The sequence below is a fragment of the Salmo salar genome, chromosome ssa23, assembly GCF_905237065.1.
Source record: "Salmo salar chromosome ssa23, Ssal_v3.1, whole genome shotgun sequence".
In the NCBI taxonomy this organism is placed as follows: Eukaryota; Metazoa; Chordata; class Actinopteri; order Salmoniformes; family Salmonidae; genus Salmo; species Salmo salar.
Window position 1 is genome coordinate 49,379,931 of NC_059464.1, and position 22,089 is coordinate 49,402,019.

Consider the following 22,089-nt stretch of genomic DNA (forward strand, 5'->3'; position numbering starts at 1 on the left):
GCACTAATTGTAGTGTTCAATGCTTGTAGCTTACGGTTCTACTGTTGATGTGTGTGTGTGCGCGTGTTAGTGTGTGTGTGTGTGTGTGTGTGTGTGCGTGCGTGTTAGTGTGTGTGTGTGCGTGCGTGTTAGTGTGTGCGTGCGTGCATGTTAGTGTGTGTGTGTGTGTGCGTGTTAGTGTGTGCCTGTTAGTGTGTGTGTGCGTGCGTGTTAGTGTGTGTGTGCGTGTGTGTGTGCGTGTGTGCGTGTGTGTTAGTGTGTGTGTGCGTGTGTGTGTGCGTGTTAGTGTGTGTGTGTGTGTGTGTGTGTGTGTGTCTGGATGTTGAGGTATGAATCTAGTAGGGTTAGGTGTGTGTGTGTGTGTGTGTGTTAGTGTGTGTGTGTGTGTGTGTGTGTGTTAGTAGGGTTAGGTGTGTGTGTGTGTGTGTTAGTAGGGTTAGGTGTGTGTGTGTGTTAGTAGGGTTAGGTGTTAGTGTGTGTGTTAGTGTGTGTGTGTGTGTGTGTGTGTGTGTTAGTGGGGTTAGGTGGTATTCAGAACATACCGTCATAACGTTTCTGTACCGGGGAAAACGGTATTACCCAATGTGAAGAAAAAAAACTATTACTGATCCAAAATATTAAACACAACATTCAACAATTTCAAAGATTTTTACTGAGTTACAGTTCATGTAAAGGAAATCAGTAAATTGAAATAAATTAATTAGGTCCTAATCTATGGATTTCACATGACTGGGAATACAGATATGAATCTGTTGGTCACAGATACCTTTAACAAACAAAAAAATGGGCCTTCGGATCTCGTTACGGTATTTCTGTGCATTCAAATTCTCTAAAACGACCCGGCTCATGGTAGAGAAATGAACATTAGATTCTCTGTCAACAGCTCTGGTGGACATTCCTGCAGTCAGCATGTCAATTGCACTGCTCCCTCAAAACTTGAAACATCTGTGGCCATTGTGTTGTTGTGACAAAACTGCACATTTTAGAGTGGCCTTTTATTGTCCCCAACACAAGGTGCACCTGTGTAATGATCACGCTGTTTAATCAGCTTCTTGATATTCCACACCTGTCAGGTGGATGGATTATCTTGGCAAAAGGAGAAAATGCTCACTAACAAGGATGTAAACAAATTTGTGCACAAAATTTGAGAGAAAGAAGCTTATTTGTGCATCTGGAACATTTCTGGGATCTTTTATTTCAGCTCATGAAAAACGGGACCAACACTTTACAATGTTGCGTTTTTTTTTTATATTTTTGTTCAGTGTATTTAGGCAACAGGGATCTTGATCCAGATGGGGGTTTAATGTCTCTGCTGTAACCATGAAGCTTAATGTTGACGTCTAGACACTTAGCGAGCAAGTTAGCAAACCAAATGAAACAGCTGGCGCAGTGGCCGTAGCATGCAGCCCCCCCCCCCCCCCCACTGCAACGATTGCAAATTATTCCCGTCGGTATATCTAAATACCCGGGTAGAATCTAGTCCAGAACCAGAGCAGATTTGGGTTCAAATACTTGAACTTGTCTGTTGAAATGGAACCAACAGAACATTCCAGAACAGCACCAACCTGAGAGGCAAAAGGAAACGCTCAAATAATAAGTTTTCAAAAAGAATTTCAACCCAGGTGTTCGAGCCAGATGAATCAGGATCTCTCTATTTAATAACAGAGCATGAAACCGTGTGTACGGCTGGGCTATATTGGATATAAAGAAGACAGTAGGGTGGAGAATCAATACATTACTGTAATGTATCAACGATAACGTGCAGACTGTGCAGTATGTTATGAGGGTTAAAGTTCATGAGCACAAAATAAAGAACAATGCCCAGATTGGTAGATCTCCTACTGCTTTTCTACTTATAAACACATTTTGCATAATCAGTTCCGTTTTTTTTGTTATACCTTGTATTTTGTAAACTAGTGTTTTACTCTAAATTCTTAGGGTGTTTTTCACTGATTTCAGTCCTCTTTTTAAAAAAGAAGTGAACCCTGCGGCGAAACAAAAGTAAAAAATTAAATAACGTTCTCTTTTGTGTTCACACTGCCCTTTTGAATGAGGACTCGACTCACCTGTTTTGTGGCCCCGAGTCCTTTATGTTTTTTACAAAGTACAGGACAAGCCATTCCAACAGTCCGGACTGCTAAATATGTGTTATTATTTTTATTTAACGTTTTATTTAACTAGGCAAGTCAGTTAAGAACAAATTCCTTATTTTCAATGACGGACGAGGCCGGGCCAGTTGTGCGCCGCCCGATGGGACTCCCAATCACGGCCCGGATGTGATGCCGCTTAGATTTTAATAGCTAACAGATTACATTTAATTAAAAATATTAGATAGAATAATTGTAATCAAGAAGATACTATTAACACGTAAATATTATTGATAACAGAACAAAAATAGCAGATGAATAACTTCTGTAATTGAAAATTGTACCGTTACACACCCAAAGTAAGCTATTGCCCCTTATAAGAAATACAATTGATTTTGTATCCTAAGTTTATATTCTCGCACTAGTCAAATCTCACAATCAATAAACAGCGTATGAAGCTCTCTGAGCCTATCGATCACATATTGCGCAAAAAAACAACATCTGAATTTAAAAAATAAAAAATCTCTGCATCCTTGACAATCGCTAATCAATTTTATTTTTTTTAAACAGCACACGTTTTTTTCCCAGCGAACCTGGTGTGTAATCATTAGTCAAACAGTCATCTAAAACAAGAGCTTCTATTGGACAAATTCAGGTAAACTCCTCCCCGTTCCGTTGCCGTCTGCTTCCGGTCTAAGAAACGTTTTGCTACAGAATTGTCATAATGAAAAGTGCTGGAGTACAGCCAAAACAACAACACTGTCCCAATACTTTCGGAGTTCACTGAACTGTATATGTTATAAACCGTCTCACTGTTGAGGTAAATGAAGGTTACACACCACACAAATCATGTCATATAATACTGTACATCCCTGTAGTAATTTAACTCCACCTATCCATAGATTAGGTCACCCACTCCATCCCCATTAATAATGCAGTGCCAACACTTTCCTCTGGTCCACCTCCACTCGCACATCCAACCAACCATTCAGCGTTTTCTGAAAAGGGTAACAATGCACAGGGGATCACAACAAGGCCTGCTGTTTTCAGCCTGTTATCGGACAACCAGGCCTGCTGTTTTCAACCTGTTAACGGACAACAAGGCCTGCTGTTTTCAGCCTGTTATCGGACAACAAGGCCTGCTGTTTTCAACCTGTTAACGGGCAACAAGGCCTGCTGTTTTCAGCCTGTTATCGGACAACAAGGCCTGCTGTTTTCAACCTGTTAACGGGCAACAAGGCCTGCTGTTTTCAGCCTGTTATCGGACAACAAGGCCTGCTGTTTTCAACCTGTTAACGGACAACAAGGCCTGCTGTTTTCAACCTGTTAACGGACAACAAGGCCTGCTGTTTTCAGCCTGTTATCGGACAACAAGGCCTGCTGTTTTCAGCCTGTTATCGGACAACAAGGCCTGCTGTTTTCAACCTGTTAACGGGCAACAAGGCCTGCTGTTTTCAGCCTGTTAACGGACAACAAGGCCTGCTGTTTTCAGCCTGTTAACGGACAACAAGGCCTGCTTTTTTCAGCCTGTTATCGGACAACAAGGCCTGCAGTTTTCAGCCTTCTACCGGACAACAAGGCCTGCTGTTTTGAGCCTTCTACCTGACAACAAGGCCTGCTGATTTCAGCCTGCTACCGCACAACAAGGCCTGCTGTTTTCAACCTGTTAACGGACAACGAGGCCTGCTGTTTTCAGCCTGCTATCGGACAACGAGGCCTGCTGTTTTCAGCCTGCTATCGGACAACGAGGCCTGCTGATTTCAGCCTGCTACCGCACAACGAGGCCTGCTGTTTTCAGCCTGCTATCGGACAACGAGGCCTGCTGTTTTCACCCTGCTACCGCACAACGAGGCCTGCTGTTTTCACCCTGCTACCGCACAACGAGGCCTGCTGTTTTCACCCTGCTACCGCACAACAAGGCCTGCTGTTTTCACCCTGCTATCGGACAACAAGGCCTGCTGTTTTCAGCCTGCTATCGGACAACAAGGCCTGCTGTTTTCAGCCTGCTATCGGACAAGGCCTGCTGTTTTCAGCCTGCTATCGGACAACAAGGCCTGCTGTTTTCAGCCTGCTATCGGACAAGGCCTGCTGTTTTCAGCCTGCTATCGGACAACAAGGCCTGCTGTTTTCACCCTGCTATCGGACAACAAGGCCTGCTGTTTTCAGCCTGCACAGGTTCAGCTGCTTGAGCTACATTCCGATATATCAACACGTTTTAAGGCTCGGCAGGTAACTAACTGGATACATGCATTTAGATTCACAAACACTCTTTAACAAACACTACATTAGACTATGCTGGGACACATGTATAACTATAGGATCTTGGAAGATGTCACACTACGGGTCAACAAGTGAAATGTCATCTAAGTTATACTGTGTTTAATGTTTTTCCAAGGAGCTGAGATAACGGGAATCTAAGAAGAAGAAAAAAGGTAGACTACTGTACTGTAGAACCACACCAAACTGTAGAACCACACCAAACTGTAGAACCACACCAAACTGTAGAACCACACCAAACTGTACTGTAGAACCACACCAAACTGTACTGTAGAACCACACCAAACTGTAGAACCACACCAAACTGTAGAACCACACCAAACTGTAGAACCACACCAAACTGTAGAACCACACCAAACTGTAGAACCACACCAAACTGTAGAACCACACCAAACTGCAGAACCACACCAAACTGTACTGTAGAACCACACCAAACTGTAGAACCACACCAAACTGTACTGTAGAACCACACCAAACTGTGGTGTAGAACCACACCAAACTGTAGAACCACACCAAACTGTAGAACCACACCAAACTGTACTGTAGAACCACACCAAACTGTAGAACCACACCAAACTGTACTGTAGAACCACACCAAACTGCAGAACCACACCAAACTGTACTGTAGAACCACACCAAACTGTAGAACCACACCAAACTGTAGAACCACACCAAACTGTACTGTAGAACCACACCAAACTGTAGAACCACACCAAACTGTAGAACCACACCAAACTGTAGAACCACACCAAACTGTACTGTAGAACCACACCAAACTGTAGAACCACACCAAACTGTACTGTAGAACCACACCAAACTGTAGAACCACACCAAACTGTGGTGTAGAACCACACCAAACTGTGGTGTAGAACCACACCAAACTGTGCTGTAGAACCACACCAAACTGTGGTGTAGAACCACACCAAACTGTGCTGAAGAACCTCACCAAACTGTAGAACCACACCAAACTGTACTGTAGAACCACACCAAACTTCATTGTGGAACGACACCAAACTGTACTGTGGAACCACACCAAACTCTCCTGTAGAACCACACCAAACTCTAGAACCACACCAAACTGTACTGTAGAACCACAACAAAATGTAGAACCACACCAAACTGTGCTGTAGAACCACACCAAACTGTACTGTAGAACCACACCAAACTTCATTGTGGAACGACACCAAACTGTACTGTGGAACCACACCAAACTCTAGAACCATACCAAACTGTACTGTAGAACCACACCAAACTGTAGAACCAAACCAAACTGTGCTGTAGAACCACACCAAACTGCAGGACCACACCAAACTGTACTGTGGAACAACACCAAACTGTAGAACCAAACTGTACTGTAGAACCACACCAAACTTCACTGTGGAACCACACCAAACTCTACTGTAGAACCACACCAAACTCTAGAACCACACCAAACTGTACTGTAGAACCACAACAAACTGTAGAACCACACCAAACTCTACTGTAGAACCACACCAAACTGTACTGTGGAACCACACCAAACTGCAGAACCACACCAAACTGTACTGTGGAACCACACCAAACTGCAGAACCACACCAAACTGTACTGTGGAACCACACCAAACCAACTGTACAGTAACTTGAGGGAATCATTTCACTACTGTAATTTAAGGATAGAATCATTTCACTACTGTAATTTAAGGATAGAATCATTTCACTACTGTAATTTAAGGAGAGTATAATTTCACTACTGTAATTTAAGGAGAGAATCATTTCACTACTGTAAATTAAGGAGGGTATAATTTCACTACTGTAATTTAAGGATATAATCATTTCACTACTGTAATTTAAGGAGAGAATCATTTCACTACTGTAATTTAAGGAGAGAATCATTTCACTACTGTAATTTAAGGAGAGAATCATTTCACTACTGTAAATTAAGGAGGGTATAATTTCACTACTTTAACGTCCAATGCTCTGCTATCCCTCGTGTCTATTGCCACATTGCCATTGTCCCAGTCCACACTGTAAACAGAAGAGTATCAGCCTCTCCTACATTAGCTTTGATTATAGAGTAAACCCTTGTTTGTAAAGGGTCTGTGTGTCTAAGCAAAATGTGTTCACACACCATTGGGTTTCAATAGTGGGGGGTATTTGGAACCTCCTCTATAGAGTCTAGCGGGCTGGATGCTTCGATCCTTTTTGGTTCGGTGGCTAACAGCACTGAGGGGTTACATACGGCTGGTGTCGTCTTGATGTGAACAGATAACAGGGACTTCAATCAAATCTCCCTCAAATCCCATTTCGTGCCGTTTTTCCAGGCAGGACTAATGCTGAACCTTTGACAGGTATGTGTGTGTGTATATGTGTGTGTGTGTGTGTGTGTATTTCACAGAAAGAGGCAAGTGTCTGTGCATGGAAGAAAGTCATTATGCATGTTTTTATTTTATATTTTATTTAACTTTTATTTAACTAGGCAAGTCAGTTATTATTTACAATGACAGCCTACACCGGCCAAACCCGGACGACGCTGGGCCAATTGTGCGCCGCCCTATGGGACTTCCCAATCACGGCCGGTTGTGATACAGCCTGGATTCAAACCAGGGTGTCTGTAGTGACCGTCTCTAGCACTGAGACGAAGTGTCTCAGACCGCTGTGCCACTCCGGGAGCCTGTAGTGTTGTAATAACTCAGCCAGGTAACGTCATTGTGAACAGTGTCTGCAGACTGGTCACTTCCTTGGAGATGGCATGGAGAAAAATGATTAAAATGCCAATGGCATTGCTCCAACAGAGTTTTGTGTCATGGAATGAATCTCTAGGGAGAGTCAGTTTTAGGCCTGGTTTTGGATTGCTGCTGGTAAACACAAAGATATTCATAGGGCAGTGAAATAGGATCTTGAGTAAATTTCAACGAATCTCATTTTTCTGCTGTTCTCTTGGTGCAAATGTTGCTCATATCCTTAGAAATGATTTACCCATTAGACATATTATACCCTTAGACATATTATACCATTAGACATATTATACCATTAGACATATTATACCCTTAGACATATTATACCCTTAGACATATTATACCATTAGACATATTATACCATTAGACATATTATACCATTAGACATATTATACCATTAGACATATTATACCCTTAGACATATTATACCTTTACACATACAGTACCTTGCGAAAGTATTCGGCCCCCTTGAACTTTTCGACCTTTTGCCACATTTCAGGCTTCAAACATAAAGATATAAAACTGTAATTTTTTGTTAAGAATCAACAAGTGGGACACAATTATGAAGTGGAACGAAATTTATTGGATATTTCAAACTTTTTTAACAAATAAAAAACTGAAAAATTGGGCGTGCAAAATTATTCAGCCCCCTTAAGTTAATACTTTGTAGCGCCACCTTTTGCTGCGATTACAGCTGTAAGTCGCTTGGGGTATGTCTCTATCAGTTTTGCACATCGAGAGACTGACATTTTTGCCCATTCCTCCTTGCAAAACAGCTCGAGCTCAGTGAGGTTGGATGGAGAGCGTTTGTGAACAGCAGTTTTCAGTTCTTTCCACAGATTCTCGATTGGATTCAGGTCTGGACTTTGACTTGGCCATTCTAACACCTGGATATGTTTATTTGTGAACCATTCCATTGTAGATTTTGCTTTATGTTTTGGATCATTGTCTTGTTGGAAGACAAATCTCCGTCCCAGTCTCAGGTCTTTTGCAGACTCCATCAGGTTTTCTTCCAGAATGGTCCTGTATTTGGCTCCATCCATCTTCCCATCAATTTTAACCATCTTCCCTGCCCCTGCTGAAGAAAAGCAGGCCCAAACCATGATGCTGCCACCACCATATTTGACAGTGGGGATGGTGTGTTCAGGGTGATGAGCTGTGTTGCTTTTACGCCAAACATAACGTTTTGCATTGTTGCCAAAAAGTTTGATTTTGGTTTCATCTGACCAGAGCACCTTCTTCCACATGTTTGGTGTGTCTCCCAGGTGGCTAGTGGCAAACTTTAAACAACACTTTTTATGGATATCTTTAAGAAATGGGCTTTCTTCTTGCCACTCTTTCATAAAGGCCAGATTTGTGCAGTATACGACTGATTGTTGTCCTATGGACAGAGTCTCCCACCTCAGCTGTAGATCTCTGCAGTTCATCCAGAGTGATCATGGGCCTCTTGGCTGCATCTCTGATCAGTCTTCTCCTTGTATGAGCTGAAAGTTTAGAGGGACGGCCGGGTCTTCGTAGATTTGCAGTGGTCTGATACTCCTTCCATTTCAATATTATCGCTTGCACAGTGCTCCTTGGGATGTTTAAAGCTTGGGAAATCTTTTTGTATCCAAATCCGGCTTTAAACTTCTCCACAACAGTATCTCGGACCTGCCTGGTGTGTTCCTTGTTCTTCATGATGCTCTCTGCGCTTTAAACGGACCTCTGAGACTATCACAGAGCAGGTGCATTTATACGGAGACTTGATTACACACAGGTGGATTCTATTTATCATCATTAGTCATTTAGGTCAACATTGGATCATTCAGAGATCCTCACTGAACTTCTGGAGAGAGTTTGCTGCACTGAAAGTAAAGGGGCTGAATAATTTTGCACGGACAATTTTTCCGTTTTTTATTTGTTAAAAAAGTTTGAAATATCCAATAAATTTCGTTCCACTTCATAATTATGTCCCACTTGTTGTTGATTCTTCACCAAAAATTACAGTTTTATATCTTTATGTTTGAAGTGTGAAATGTGGCAAAAGGTCGAAAAGTTCAAGGGGGCCGAATACATTCGCAAGGCACTGTATTATACCATTAGACATATTATACCATTAGACATATTATACCATTAGACATATTATACCATTAGACATATTATACCATTAGACATATTATACCATTACACATATTATACCATTATACCCTTAGACATATTATACCATTACACATATTATACCATTAGACATATTATACCATTACACATATTATACCCTTAGACATATTATACCATTAGACATATTATACCATTACACATATTATACCCTTAGACATATTATACCATTAGACATATTATACCCTTAGACATATTATACCATTAGACATATTATACCATTAGACATATTATATCATTAGACATATTATACCATTAGACATATTATACCATTAGACATATTATACCATTAGACATATTATATCATTAGACATATTATACCATTAGACATATTATACCATTAGACATATTAAACGCTTAGACATATTATACCATTAGACATATTATATCATTAGACATATTATACCATTAGACATATTATACCATTAGACATATTATATCATTAGACATATTATATCATTAGACATATTATACCATTAGACATATTATATCATTAGACATATTATACCATTAGACATATTATACCATTAGACATATTATACCATTAGACATATTAAACCCTTAGACATATTATACCATTAGACATATTATATCATTAGACATATTATACCATTAGACATATTATATCATTAGACATATTATACCATTAGACATATTAAACCCTTAGACATATTATACCATTAGACATATAGACATATTATACCATTAGACATATTAAACCCTTAGACATATTATACCATTAGACATATTATATCATTAGACATATTATACCATTAGACATATTATATCATTAGACATATTATACCATTAGACATATTAAACCCTTAGACATATTATACCATTAGACATATTATATCATTAGACATATTATACCATTAGACATATTATATCATTAGACATATTATACCATTAGACATATTAAACCCTTAGACATATTATACCATTAGACATATTATACCATTAGACATATTATACCATTAGACATATTAAACCCTTAGACATATTATACCATTAGACATATTATATCATTAGACATATTATACCATTAGACATATTATATCATTAGACATATTATATCATTAGACATATTAAACCCTTAGACATATTATACCATTAGACATATTATACCATTAGACATATTATACCATTAGACATATTATACCATTAGACATATTAAACCCTTAGACATACTGTACCTGTCAAAAGTTTGGACATGTATAACAATTCCAGGGTTTTTCTTTATTTTTGACTATTTTCTACATTGCAGAATAATAATGAAGACATCTATGAAATAGATCAAATAACACATATGGAATCATGTAGTAACCAAAAAAAGTGTTAAACAAATCAAAATATAATTTATATTTGAGGTTCTTTAAAGTAGCCACCCTTTGCCTTGATGACAGCTTTGCACACTCTTGGCATTCTCTCAACCAGCTATGACATATAGCCCCAGCCCTATATACTAGTAGTATGACATATAGCCCTATATACTAGTAGTATGACATATAGCCCTATATTCTAGTAGTATGACATATAGCCCTATATACTAGTAGTATGACATCTCTCACCCAAATGCGGGGCAGCTGAATGATTTTGCGGGACATTCGTCGGTACAGTGTAGCCTACATGACTAAACCCATCTCCCTCCCCCTATTGTTTTAGTTGTTGGAGAGCAATAAAAACATAAATTATGTCAGAATTTCTCAGACGGTTTTGTTCCCGAAAGATATAGCCTATTGAATATCATTAGAGGATATGAATAAAATGCATCGCCTGCCCAAGTCCACCCATATCGTCTCAATAACATGTTCTATGTTCCATACCCGAAAGCACCAAGTTAGCCAAAACTCATTGCATGAATCATCATTGCCAACCCTAACCTATACAAGGGGTTATAGTCTGCTGCAACAGGACACCCCCTGTAGTCTGCTGAACACAACGGCAACAGGACACCCCCTGTAGTCTGCTGAACACAACGGCAACAGGACACCCCCTGTAGTCTGCTGAACACAACGGAACAGGACACCCCCTGTAGTCTGCTGAACACAACGGAACAGGACACCCCCTGTAGTCTGCTGAACACAACGGCAACAGGACACCCCCTGTAGTCTGCTGAACACAACGGCAACAGGACACCCCCTGTAGTCTGCTGAACACAACGGCAACAGGACACCCCCTGTAGTCTGCTGAACACAACGGCAACAGGACACCCCCTGTAGTCTGCTGAACAGAACGGCAACAGGACACCCCCTGTAGTCTGCTGAACACAACGGCAACAGGACACCCCCTGTAGTCTGCTGAACACAACGGCAACAGGACACCCCTTGTAGTCTGCTGAACAGAACGGCAACAGGACACCCCCTGTAGTCTGCTGAACACAACGGCAACAGGACACCCCTTGTAGTCTGCTGAACACAACGGCAACAGGACACCATCTGTAATCGGCAGAACCAATCGAGCTGATTGAAGTGCACCAGGCCTACTCTTTTGCCTTGCGCAAAATTTGGTAATGCTGAAACGAGAGACCATGTGTGGTCTGTTTTATGAAAATCTGGGAATATTTGGTGCAAGGAAATATTTCTGTTTGGTCTCAGGGAATGTAGAAGGGATACTTTAAAAAAAAAAACGGGATTGATTGAAGTAGCAGGGAAAATGTTGAATGACCACCTAGAGCCTCTGACATGTTCGATGAAATTACCTTATAGACGATTTTTCAGTCCAAAGGCAACTGTTTTTCAGCCCAGTCAAAACTGTTCGCTGCTCTGGCACCCCAATGGTGGAACAAGCTCCCTCACGACGCCAGGACAGCGGAGTCAATCACCACCTTCCGGAGACACCTGAAACCCCACCTCTTCAAGGAATACCTGGGATAGGATTAAGTAATCCTTCTAACCCCCCCCCCCCATAAAAAGATATAGATGTACTATTGTAAAGTGGTTGTTCCACTGGATATCATAAGGTGAATGCACCAATCTGTAAGTCGCTCTGGATAAGAGCGTCAGCTAAATGACGTAAATGTAAAATGTAAATCAGAAGCACGCCAGCTAGCCATGTCTGTCATTTCCAAGTTTAGCTGGAAGTTTTCCCAAAAGGATTTGAGAAATATGATTGGTTGACAATAGGCCTATGACATTGGCCTATGTCTTGTCTAGAGCTGGGCAGAATATCAAATCTCAACAACGATTGGAGGAGTGTTGAACATCAACAGTAGGCTACTAAATCCTTATGATTTACAGTACCAGTCAAACGTTTTTACTATTTTCTACATTGTAGAATAATAGTGAAGACATCAAAACTATGAAATAACACATATGGAATCATGTAGTAACCAAAAAAAGTGTTAAACAAATCAAGAGCACAGTGCACAAATACAGAACTACCCAGACCACCTAGAGTTGGCTGTCCGACCAAACTGAGTCAGGGAGGTGACCAACAACCCTATGACCACTATGACAGAACTACAGACAGTTTGATTTCACAGAAGTGTGATTGACTTGGAGTTACATTGTGTTTTTTAAGTGTTCCCTTTATTTTTTTGAGCAGTGTATATTCTCCAGATGTACTCAGAGGGAATTGTGTGTTATGTTGGAAAAACATATTCTGATAAAAAATGTTATTGGAAAAAATTTGCCAAAAATGTATTTGACATATAGTGCCTTCAGAAAGAATTCATAACCCTTGACTTATTCCACATGTTGTTGTGGAATAACAACCCCATAATGACATCACAATACCTCATAATGACATCACAATACCCCATGAAAACATGCTTTTAGAATTTTTTGCAAATTTCAAAAATATCTTTGGCTGAGATGGAAGAACCTACCAGAACGACAACAGTCTCTACAGCACTTCACCAATCTGGGCTTTATGGGCGAATGGCCAGACGGAAGCCACTCCTGAGAAAAAGCCACATGAAAGCCCGCCTGGAATTTGCAAAAAGGGACGTGAAAGACTCTGAGATCATAAGGCAAAAAGATTCAGTGATCTGGATGAGACAAATGTTAACTCTTTGGCCTGAATGCAAACCGCTATGTCTATAGAAAACCAGGCACAGCTCATCACCCACCTAACACCATCCCTACCGTGAAGCATGGTGGTGGCAGCGTCATACTATGGGGATGCTTTTCAGCAGCAGGGACTGGGAGACTGGTAAGGATAGAGGGAACAATGAATGGAGACAAATACTGATGCAAATCCTTGATGAGAACCTGCTTCAGAGTGCAAACGACCTTAGTTGGGGCGAAGATTTACATTCCAATCGGATCCCAAGAAACGCTAGAATGGCTTCAGAACAACAATGTGAAATTCCAGACTTGAATACAGAATTTTTTTTTAAAGTATGTGAACCCTTTGGAATCACCTGGATTTCTGCATAAATTTGTCATAAAACGTGATCTGATCATCTAAGTCACAACAAAACACAAACTAATAACACAAAAACAATTATAGGTTTTTATGTCTTTATTGAACACACCATGTAAACATTCACAGTGCAGAGTGGAAAAATTATGTGAACCCTTGGATTTAATAATTCTGTATACTTCTGGCCCTTCTTTGGACACTGTGTTAAAACTAACCTCCAGATGAGCTTCAATGCCATTACAACACTCCTTCCGTGGCCTCCAACTGCTCTTAAATGCTAGTAAAACTAAATGCAAGCTATTCAACCGATCGCTGCCCGCACCTGCCCGCCCGTCCAGCATCACTACTCTGGACGGCTCTGACTTAGAATACGTGGACAACTACAAATACCTAGGTGTCTGGTTAGACTGTAAAACTCTCCTTCCAGACTCACATTAAGCATCTCCAATCCAAAATTAAATCTAGAATCCTATTTCGCAACAAAGCATCCTTCACTCATGCTGCCAAAGACACCATCGTAAAACTGACCATCCTACCGATCCTCGACTTCGGTGATGTCATCTACACAATAGCCTCCAACACTCTACTCAACAAACTGGATGCAGTCTATCACAGTGCCATCCGTTTTGTCACCAAAGCCCCATACACTACCCACCATTGCGACCTGTACGCTCTCGTTGGTTGGCCCTCGCTTCATACTCGTTGCCAAACCCACTGGCTACAGGTTATCTACAAGACCCTGCTAGGTAAAGCCCCGCCTTATCTCAGCTCGCTGGTCACCATAGCAGCACCCACCTGTAGCACGCGCTCCAGCAGGTATATCTCACTGGTCACCCCCAAAGCCAATTCCTCCTTTGGCAGCCTTTCCTTCCAGTTCTCTGCTGCCAATGACTGGAACGAACTGCAAAAATCTCTGAAGCTGGAGACTCATATCTCGCTCATTAGCTTTAAGCACCAGCTGTCAGAGCAGCTCACAGATTACTGCACCTGTACATAGCCCATCTGTAAACAGCCCATCAATCTACCTACCTCATCCTCATACTGTATTTATTTATTTATCTTGCTCCTTTGCACCCCAGTATCTCTACTTGCATATTCATCTTCTGCACATCTACCATTCCAGTGTTTAATTGCTATATTGTAATTAATCAAATCAAATCAAATGTATTTATATAGCCCTTCTTACATCAGCTGGTATCTCAAAGTGCTGTACAGAAACCCAGCCTAAAACCCCAAACAGCAAGCAATGCAGGTGTAGAAGCACGGCGGCTAGGAAAAACTCCCTAGAAAGGCCAAAACCTAGGAAGAAACCTAGAGAGGAACCAGGCTATGATGGGTGGCCAGTCCTCTTCTGGCTGTGCCGGGTGGAGATATTAACAGAACATGGCCAAGATGTTCAAGTGTTCATAAATTACCAGCAGGGTGAAATAATAATAATCATAGTAGTTGTCGAGGGTGCAACAAGTCAGCAACTCAAGAGTAAGTGTCAGTTGGCTTTTTCATAGCCGATCTTTGAGAGTATCTCTACCGCTCCTGCTGTCTCTAGAGAGTTGAAAACAGCGGGTCTGGGACAGGTAGCACGTCCGGTGAACAGGTCAGGGTTCCATAGCAGACAGAACAGTTGAAACTGGAGCAGCAGCACGGCCAGGTGGACTGGGGACAGCAAGGAATCATCATGCCAAGTAGTCCTGAGGCATGGTCCTAGGGCTCAGGTCCTCCGAGAGAGAGAAAGAAAGAGAGAAAGACAGAAAGAGAGAAAGACAGAATTAGAGAGAGCATATTTAAATTCACACAGGACACCGGATAAGACAAGAGAAATACTCCAGATGTAACAGACTGACCCTAGCCCCCCGACACATAAACTACTGCAGCATAAATACTGGAGGCTGAGACAGGAGGGGTCAGGAGACACTGTGGCCCCATCCGATGATACCCCCGGACAGGGCCAAACAGGCAGGATATAACCCCACCCACTTTGCCAAAGCACAGCCCCCACACCACTAGAGGGATATCTTCAACCACCAACTTACCATCCTGAGACAAGGCCGAGTATAGCCCACAAAGATCTCCGCCACGGCACAACCCAAGGGGGGGCACCAACCCAGACAGAAAGACCACGTCAGTGACTCAACCCACTCAAGTGAAGCACCCCTCCTAGGGACGGCATGGAAGAACACCAGTAAGCCAGTGACTCAGCCCCCGTAATAGGGTTAGAGGCAGAGAATCCCAGGGTTGAAAGGGGAACCGGCCAGGCAGAGACAGCAAGGGCGGTTCGTTGCTCCAGCCTTTCCGTTCACCTTCACACCCCTGGGCCAGACTACACTTAATCATAGGACCTACTGAAGAGATGAGTCTTCAGTAAAGACTTAAAGGTTGAGTCTGCGTCTCTCACATCGATAGGCAGACCATTCCATAAAAATGGAGCTCTATAGGAGAAAGCCCTGCCTCCAGCTGTTTTCTTAGAAAATCTAGGGACAATTAGGAGGCCTGCATCTTGTGACCGTAGTGTACGTGTAGGTATGTACGGCAGGACCAAATCGGAAAGATAGGTAGGAGCAAGCCCACGTAATGCTTTGTAGGTTAGCAGTAAAACCTTGATATCAGCCCTTGCCTTAACCGGAAGCCAGTGTAGAGAGGCTAGCACTGGAGTAATATGATCAAATTTTTTGGTTCTAGTCAGGATTCTAGCAGCCGTATTTAGCACTAACTGAAGTTTATTTAGTGCTTTATCCGGGTAGCCAGAAAGTAGAGCATTGCAGTAGTCCAACCTAGAAGTAACAAAAGCATGGATGAATTTTTGGACAGAAAGTTTCTGATTTTTGCAATGTTACGTAGATGGAAAAAAGCTGTCCTTGAAACAGTCTTGATATGTTCTTCAAAAGAGAGATCAAGGTCCAGAGTAACGCCGAGGTCCTTCACAGTTTTATTTGAGACGACTGTACAACCATCCAGATTAATTGTCAGATTCAACAGAAGATCTCTTTGTTTCTTGGGACCTAGAACAAGCATCTCTGTTTTGACCGAGTTTAAAAGTAGAAAGTTTGCAGCCATCCACTTCCTTATGTCTGAAACACAGGCTTCTAGCGAGGGCAATTTTGGGGCTTCACCATGTTTCATTGAAATGTACAGCTGTGTGTCATCCGCATAGCAGTGAAATTTAACATTATGTTTTCGAATGACATCCCCAAGAGGTAAAATATATAGTGAAAACAATAGTGGTCCTAAAACGGAACCTTGAGGAACACCAAAATGTACAGTTGATTTGTCAGAGGACAAACCATTCACAGAGACAAACTGATATCTTTCCGACAGATAAGATCTAAACCAGGCCAGAACTTGTCCATGTAGACCAATTCCAAGATCGGAAACCCAAATTACTTCGCCACCATGGCCTATTTATTGCCTTAACTTACCTCATTTGCACTCACTGTATATAGACTTTTTGTTTTCTTTTGTTCTACTGTATTATTGACTGTATGTTTTGTTTATTCCATGTGTAACTCTGTGTTGTTGTATGTGTCGAATTGCTACGCTTTATCTTGGCCAGGTCGCAGTTGCAAATGAGAACTTGTTCTCAACTAGCCTACCTGGTTAAATAAAGGTGAAATAAATAAAAAATAACAGGGTGACCCTCCTTTGGCAGCAATAACCAAACGTTTTCTGTAGTTGCGCATCAAACCTGCACAACGGTCAGGAGGAATTTTGGACCATTCCTGTTTACAAAACTGTTTCAGTTCAGCAATATTCTTGGGATGTCTGGTGTGAACTTCTCCCTTGAGGTCACAGCATCTCAAATCGGATTGAGGTCAGGACTCTGACCGGGCCATTCCAGAAGGCGTATTTTCTTCTGTTGAAGCCATTCTGTTGTTGATTTACTTCTGTGTTTTGGGTCGTTGTCCTGTTGCATCACCCAACTTCTGTTGAGCTTTAATTGGCGGACAGATAGCCTTACATTCTCCTGCAAAATGTCGTGATAAACTTGCAAATTCATTTTTCCGTTGATGATAGCAGACTGTCCAGGCCCTGAGGCAGCAAAGCAGCCCCAAACCATGATGCTCCCTCCACCATACTTTACAGTTGGGATGAGGTTTTGATGTTGGTGTGCTGTTCCTTTTTTTTCTCCACACATAGTGTTGTGTTCCTTCCAAACATCTCAACTGTAGTTTAATCTGTCCACAGAATATTTTGCCAGTAGCGCTGTAAAACATCCAGGTGCTCTTTTGTGAACTTCAGACGTACAGCAATGTTTTTTTTTTTTGGACAGCAGTGACTTCTTCCATGGTGTCCACCCATGAACACCATTCTTGTTTAGTGTTTAACATATCGTAAACCCGTCAACAGAGATGTTAGCATGTTCCAGAGACTTCTGTAAGTCTTTAGCTGACACTCTAGGATTCTTCTTAACCTCATTGAGCGTTCTGCTCTGTGCTCTTGCAGTCATCTTTGCAGGACGGCCACTCCTAGCAAGAGTAGCAACAGTGCTGAACTTTCTCCATTTATAGACAATTTGTCTTACCGTGGACTGATGAACATCAAGGCTTTTAGAGATACTTTTGTAACCCTTTCCAGCTTTATGCAAGTCAACAATTCTTAGTCTTGGGTCTTCTGAGATTTCTTTTGTTCGAGGCATGGTTCACATCAGGCAATGCTTCGTGTGAATAGAAAACTCAAATTTTGTGAGTGTTTTTTTTTATTTTGCAGGGCCGCTCTAATCAACATCTCCAATCTCGTCTCATTGATTGGACTCCAGGTTAGTTGACTCCTGACTCCAGGTTAGCTTTTGGAGAAGTCATTAGCCTAGGGGGTTCACATACTTTTTCCAACCTACACTGTGAATGTTTAAATGATGTATTCAATATCGACAAGAAAAATACAATAATTTGTGTGTTATTAGTTGAAGCAGACTGTGTTTGTCTATTGTTGTTATCCAATTTTAAATTTTAAATTCAGGTAATTCCAAAGGGCTGATATGCTTTTTCTTGCCACTGTATTTCTGCATTTAATTTTCAAGACATTTGCAAACACTTATAAAAACATGCTTTCACTTTGTCATAATGGGGTGTAGATGTGGTATTGTGATGTCATTATGGGGTGTAGATGTGGTATTGTGATGTCATAACGGGGTGTAGATGTGTGTAGATGGATGAGAAAAAAAGATTTCATCCATTTTGAATTCGGGCTGTAACACAACAAAATGTGGAATAAGTCAAGACGTATGAATACTTTCTGAAGGCTCTGTGTCCTGTCAGACCGTAGGGAATTCACATGTGCAATACTTTATATTAACAGAGTAGTGTGAGAGAGAGAGAGACAGAGAGAGAGAGAGAGAGAGAGAGAGAGAGAGACAGAGAGACAGAGAGACAGAGAGAGACAGAGAGAGACAGAGAGCTGCTGAATGTATCAGAGGGTTCCTTCTCTGTTTCAGCAGGGGCTGGATCACCAGAGAGAGGAGGACTACCATGCTTCCCTGCTGTGCGGTCAGGGCGTGCCATGTGCTGGTGCTGGTGCTGTGTCTGTCTGCGGCTGAGGACTTCGACTGGACAAAGAACGACCGCGGCTCCTTCTATTATGGGACTTTTCCAGCTGGTACGGACTCAAACCCTGCAGAACACACACTAAACCCTGTACAATGCACATCCAACCGTGCATAACGTCAAACCTTGTATAACACAAACCAAAGCCTCAACACACATCCAACCCTCAACACACATCCAACCCTCAACACACATCCAACCCTCAACACACATCCAACCCTCAACACACATCCAACCCTCAACACACATCCAACCCTCAACACACATCCAACCCTCAACACACATCCAACCCCGAACACACATCCAACCCCGAACACACATCCAACCCTCAACACACATCCAACCCTCAACACACATCCAACCCTCAACACACATCCAACCCTCAACACACATCCAACCCTCAACACACATCCAACCCTCAACACACATCCAACCCTCAACACACATCCAACCCCCAACACACATCCAACCCTCAACACACATCCAACCCTCAACACACATCCAACCCTCAACACACATCCAACCCTCAACACACATCCAACCCCGAACACACATCCAACCCTCAACACACATCCAACCCCGAACACACATCCAACCCTCAACACACATCCAACCCTCAACACACATCCAACCCCGAACACACATCCAACCCTCAACACACATCCAACCCTCAACACACATCCAACCCTCAACACACACCCAACCCTCAACACACACCCAACCCTCAACACACATCCAACCCCGAACACACATCCAACCCTCAACACACATCCAACCCTCAACACACATCCAACCCTCAACACACATCCAACCCCGAACACACATCCAACCCTCAACACACATCCAACCCTCAACACACATCCAACCCCGAACACACATCCAACCCTGTGACAAATGATGAGTATTTTGTTTTAAACCGTGTGGCTGGATCAGATTGTTTGGATCAGATCCGTTTAGATCAGATCCGTTTAGATCAGATCCGTTTGGATCAGATCCATTTGGATCAGATTGTTTAGATCATATAATTCTAAAAGACATTTCATTGATATCATGTCTCTCTGACCATAGCATTGTAAATGTATCCGTGAAATTATAAATGTCTATCTGAGAGGTGGTTTGTTCAATCTATCTGACTGATTGAACGATTGATTGACTGATTGATTGCCTGATCGATCAATTGACTGACTGACTGACTGATTGACTGATCGATCAATTGACTGACTGATTGCTTGACTGACTGACTGACTGATCGATCAACTGACTGATTGACTGACTGATCGATCAATTGACTGATTGACTGACTGACTGATCGATCAATTGACTGATTGACTGATTGACTGACTGATTGACTGATTGACTAACTGACTGATTGATCAATTGATTGACTGATTGATCGATTGTGATCGTTCTACATCCGTGTGCAGGATTTTCGTGGGGTGCCGGCAGTTCAGCCTATCAAACCGAAGGAGCCTGGGACCAAGACGGTAAAGGACTGAGTATCTGGGACGTTTTCTCTCATAAGAAGGGCAAGATACTGCAGAATGACACCGGAGACTCTTCCTGCCAGGGATACTACAAAATCAAGGTTTGCTTCCTTTACTGAAGAAAAACGCCACCTCACAAACACTATAACACAACTTCAAATCAGTGATTGAGCGTAACTCTGGTAACAGACCATTGTAAAATCCTAGGAATTCACCTGAAAACATTTTATTTAACTCGTTAACCCGCAAAATGTAACCCGCCTACCTTAACCACCTTTACTTGTACACTACCTTCAAGGTAAGAGAAACCCTGGGGGGGGGGGGGGAATGAGACCATAGCTTTAACATCTGTTCTGTTGTAATCCAGGAGGACATCTCCCTAATGAAAGAACTGAAGCTGGCCCACTACCTCTTCTCCATCTCCTGGCCCCGCATCATGCCTACCGGGATCAAGTGTGAGTTACCGACGTGTGATTACAAGTAGGGTACACACATCCAGTAAATTTGTACAAACAATAAAGTCAAGAAAGAAGAAAAGAAGAAAAAAAAACACTATCGATTGCTCCCAGTTTTAGTGTTTTACTGTGTAGTTGTATTGTGTAACGTTTTGATCCCAAAACCGATGGGTTCTGGGATTTCTTTCACAGCTGACCATGTGAACGAGAAAGGGATAAAGTACTACGATGAGCTGATCGACAACCTGTTGGAGAACAAGATCACTCCCATCGTTACTCTGTACCACTGGGATCTACCTCAGGTGGGTCTTCATAAAACAGACACCAACATCAGCTTGGTTTCCTTGGATCTATTTGTGTCGTCGAGCCAACTCCCCGCGGTCCTTGTCACGCCCTAAGATACGGTGAATGTGTCTGTACGTTGTCCTGGGAACATTTCGACATGAACCAGCGGCCATAAAAGTTGTGGCAAGACTAACACAAACAGATCTGTGTGCGTTATCATACAGTCAGGGGTGAGAGTCGCATGAGAAATGAATGAGTGGTTTTCGGTTCAAAAGATAACTGTGACATTTTGAGGAAGGGCTTGTCAGATGAGTGGCCCGAGAACGAGACTTTGCGCGCACAGCAGAGGACCTCATCAATTTACGCCACACCGTGTAGGTCTAATGAACATTAATCTTCTGACGTTAATGTTAAAATGGCGGGTTTGCACTGTTTGAATTGCAGGAATTATTTCAGAGCGGACGAACGTGCTGCAGGTTTTGTCAGACTTACAGGATCCTTTTAAAGCGATTGCTTTGACAAAATCAGATGAAAACATCGTGACTGGTTGTGTTTATGCCACATTAAAAAAGGTCATACATTTTAAGACGTTAAACGACGTTTTTACTATAAAACCCACAGAGATCCTATTGAATTAGCCACTCTATACAGTATTACATTTACATTTACGTCATTTTAGCAGACGCTCTTATCCAGAGCGACTTACAGTAGTGAATACATACATTTCATAC

At 42.0% G+C, this 22,089-nt stretch overlaps 1 protein-coding gene across 6 annotated transcripts in view; it reads left to right on the forward strand.

Moving 5' to 3' along the window:
- The first annotated feature begins 4,708 nt into the window (after window positions 1–4,708).
- The window catches only part of lctlb (lactase-like b), a 50,645-nt gene continuing 33,264 nt past the window's right edge, over window positions 4,709–22,089 (forward strand). The window contains exons 1-6 of one of the 6 annotated variants that reach the window (XM_045706258.1): window positions 4,709–6,691; window positions 18,302–18,350; window positions 19,026–19,186; window positions 20,559–20,719; window positions 20,986–21,073; window positions 21,266–21,375. In XM_045706258.1, coding sequence (XP_045562214.1) covers window positions 19,060–19,186; window positions 20,559–20,719; window positions 20,986–21,073; window positions 21,266–21,375 — 486 coding nt within the window. In that variant the 5' untranslated portion in view covers window positions 4,709–6,691; window positions 18,302–18,350; window positions 19,026–19,059. The remainder of the gene's footprint in view (window positions 6,692–18,301; window positions 18,351–19,025; window positions 19,187–20,558; window positions 20,720–20,985; window positions 21,074–21,265; window positions 21,376–22,089) is intronic. The other 5 variants (XM_045706259.1, XM_045706257.1, XM_045706254.1 and 2 more) reach the window with 5 other exon arrangements.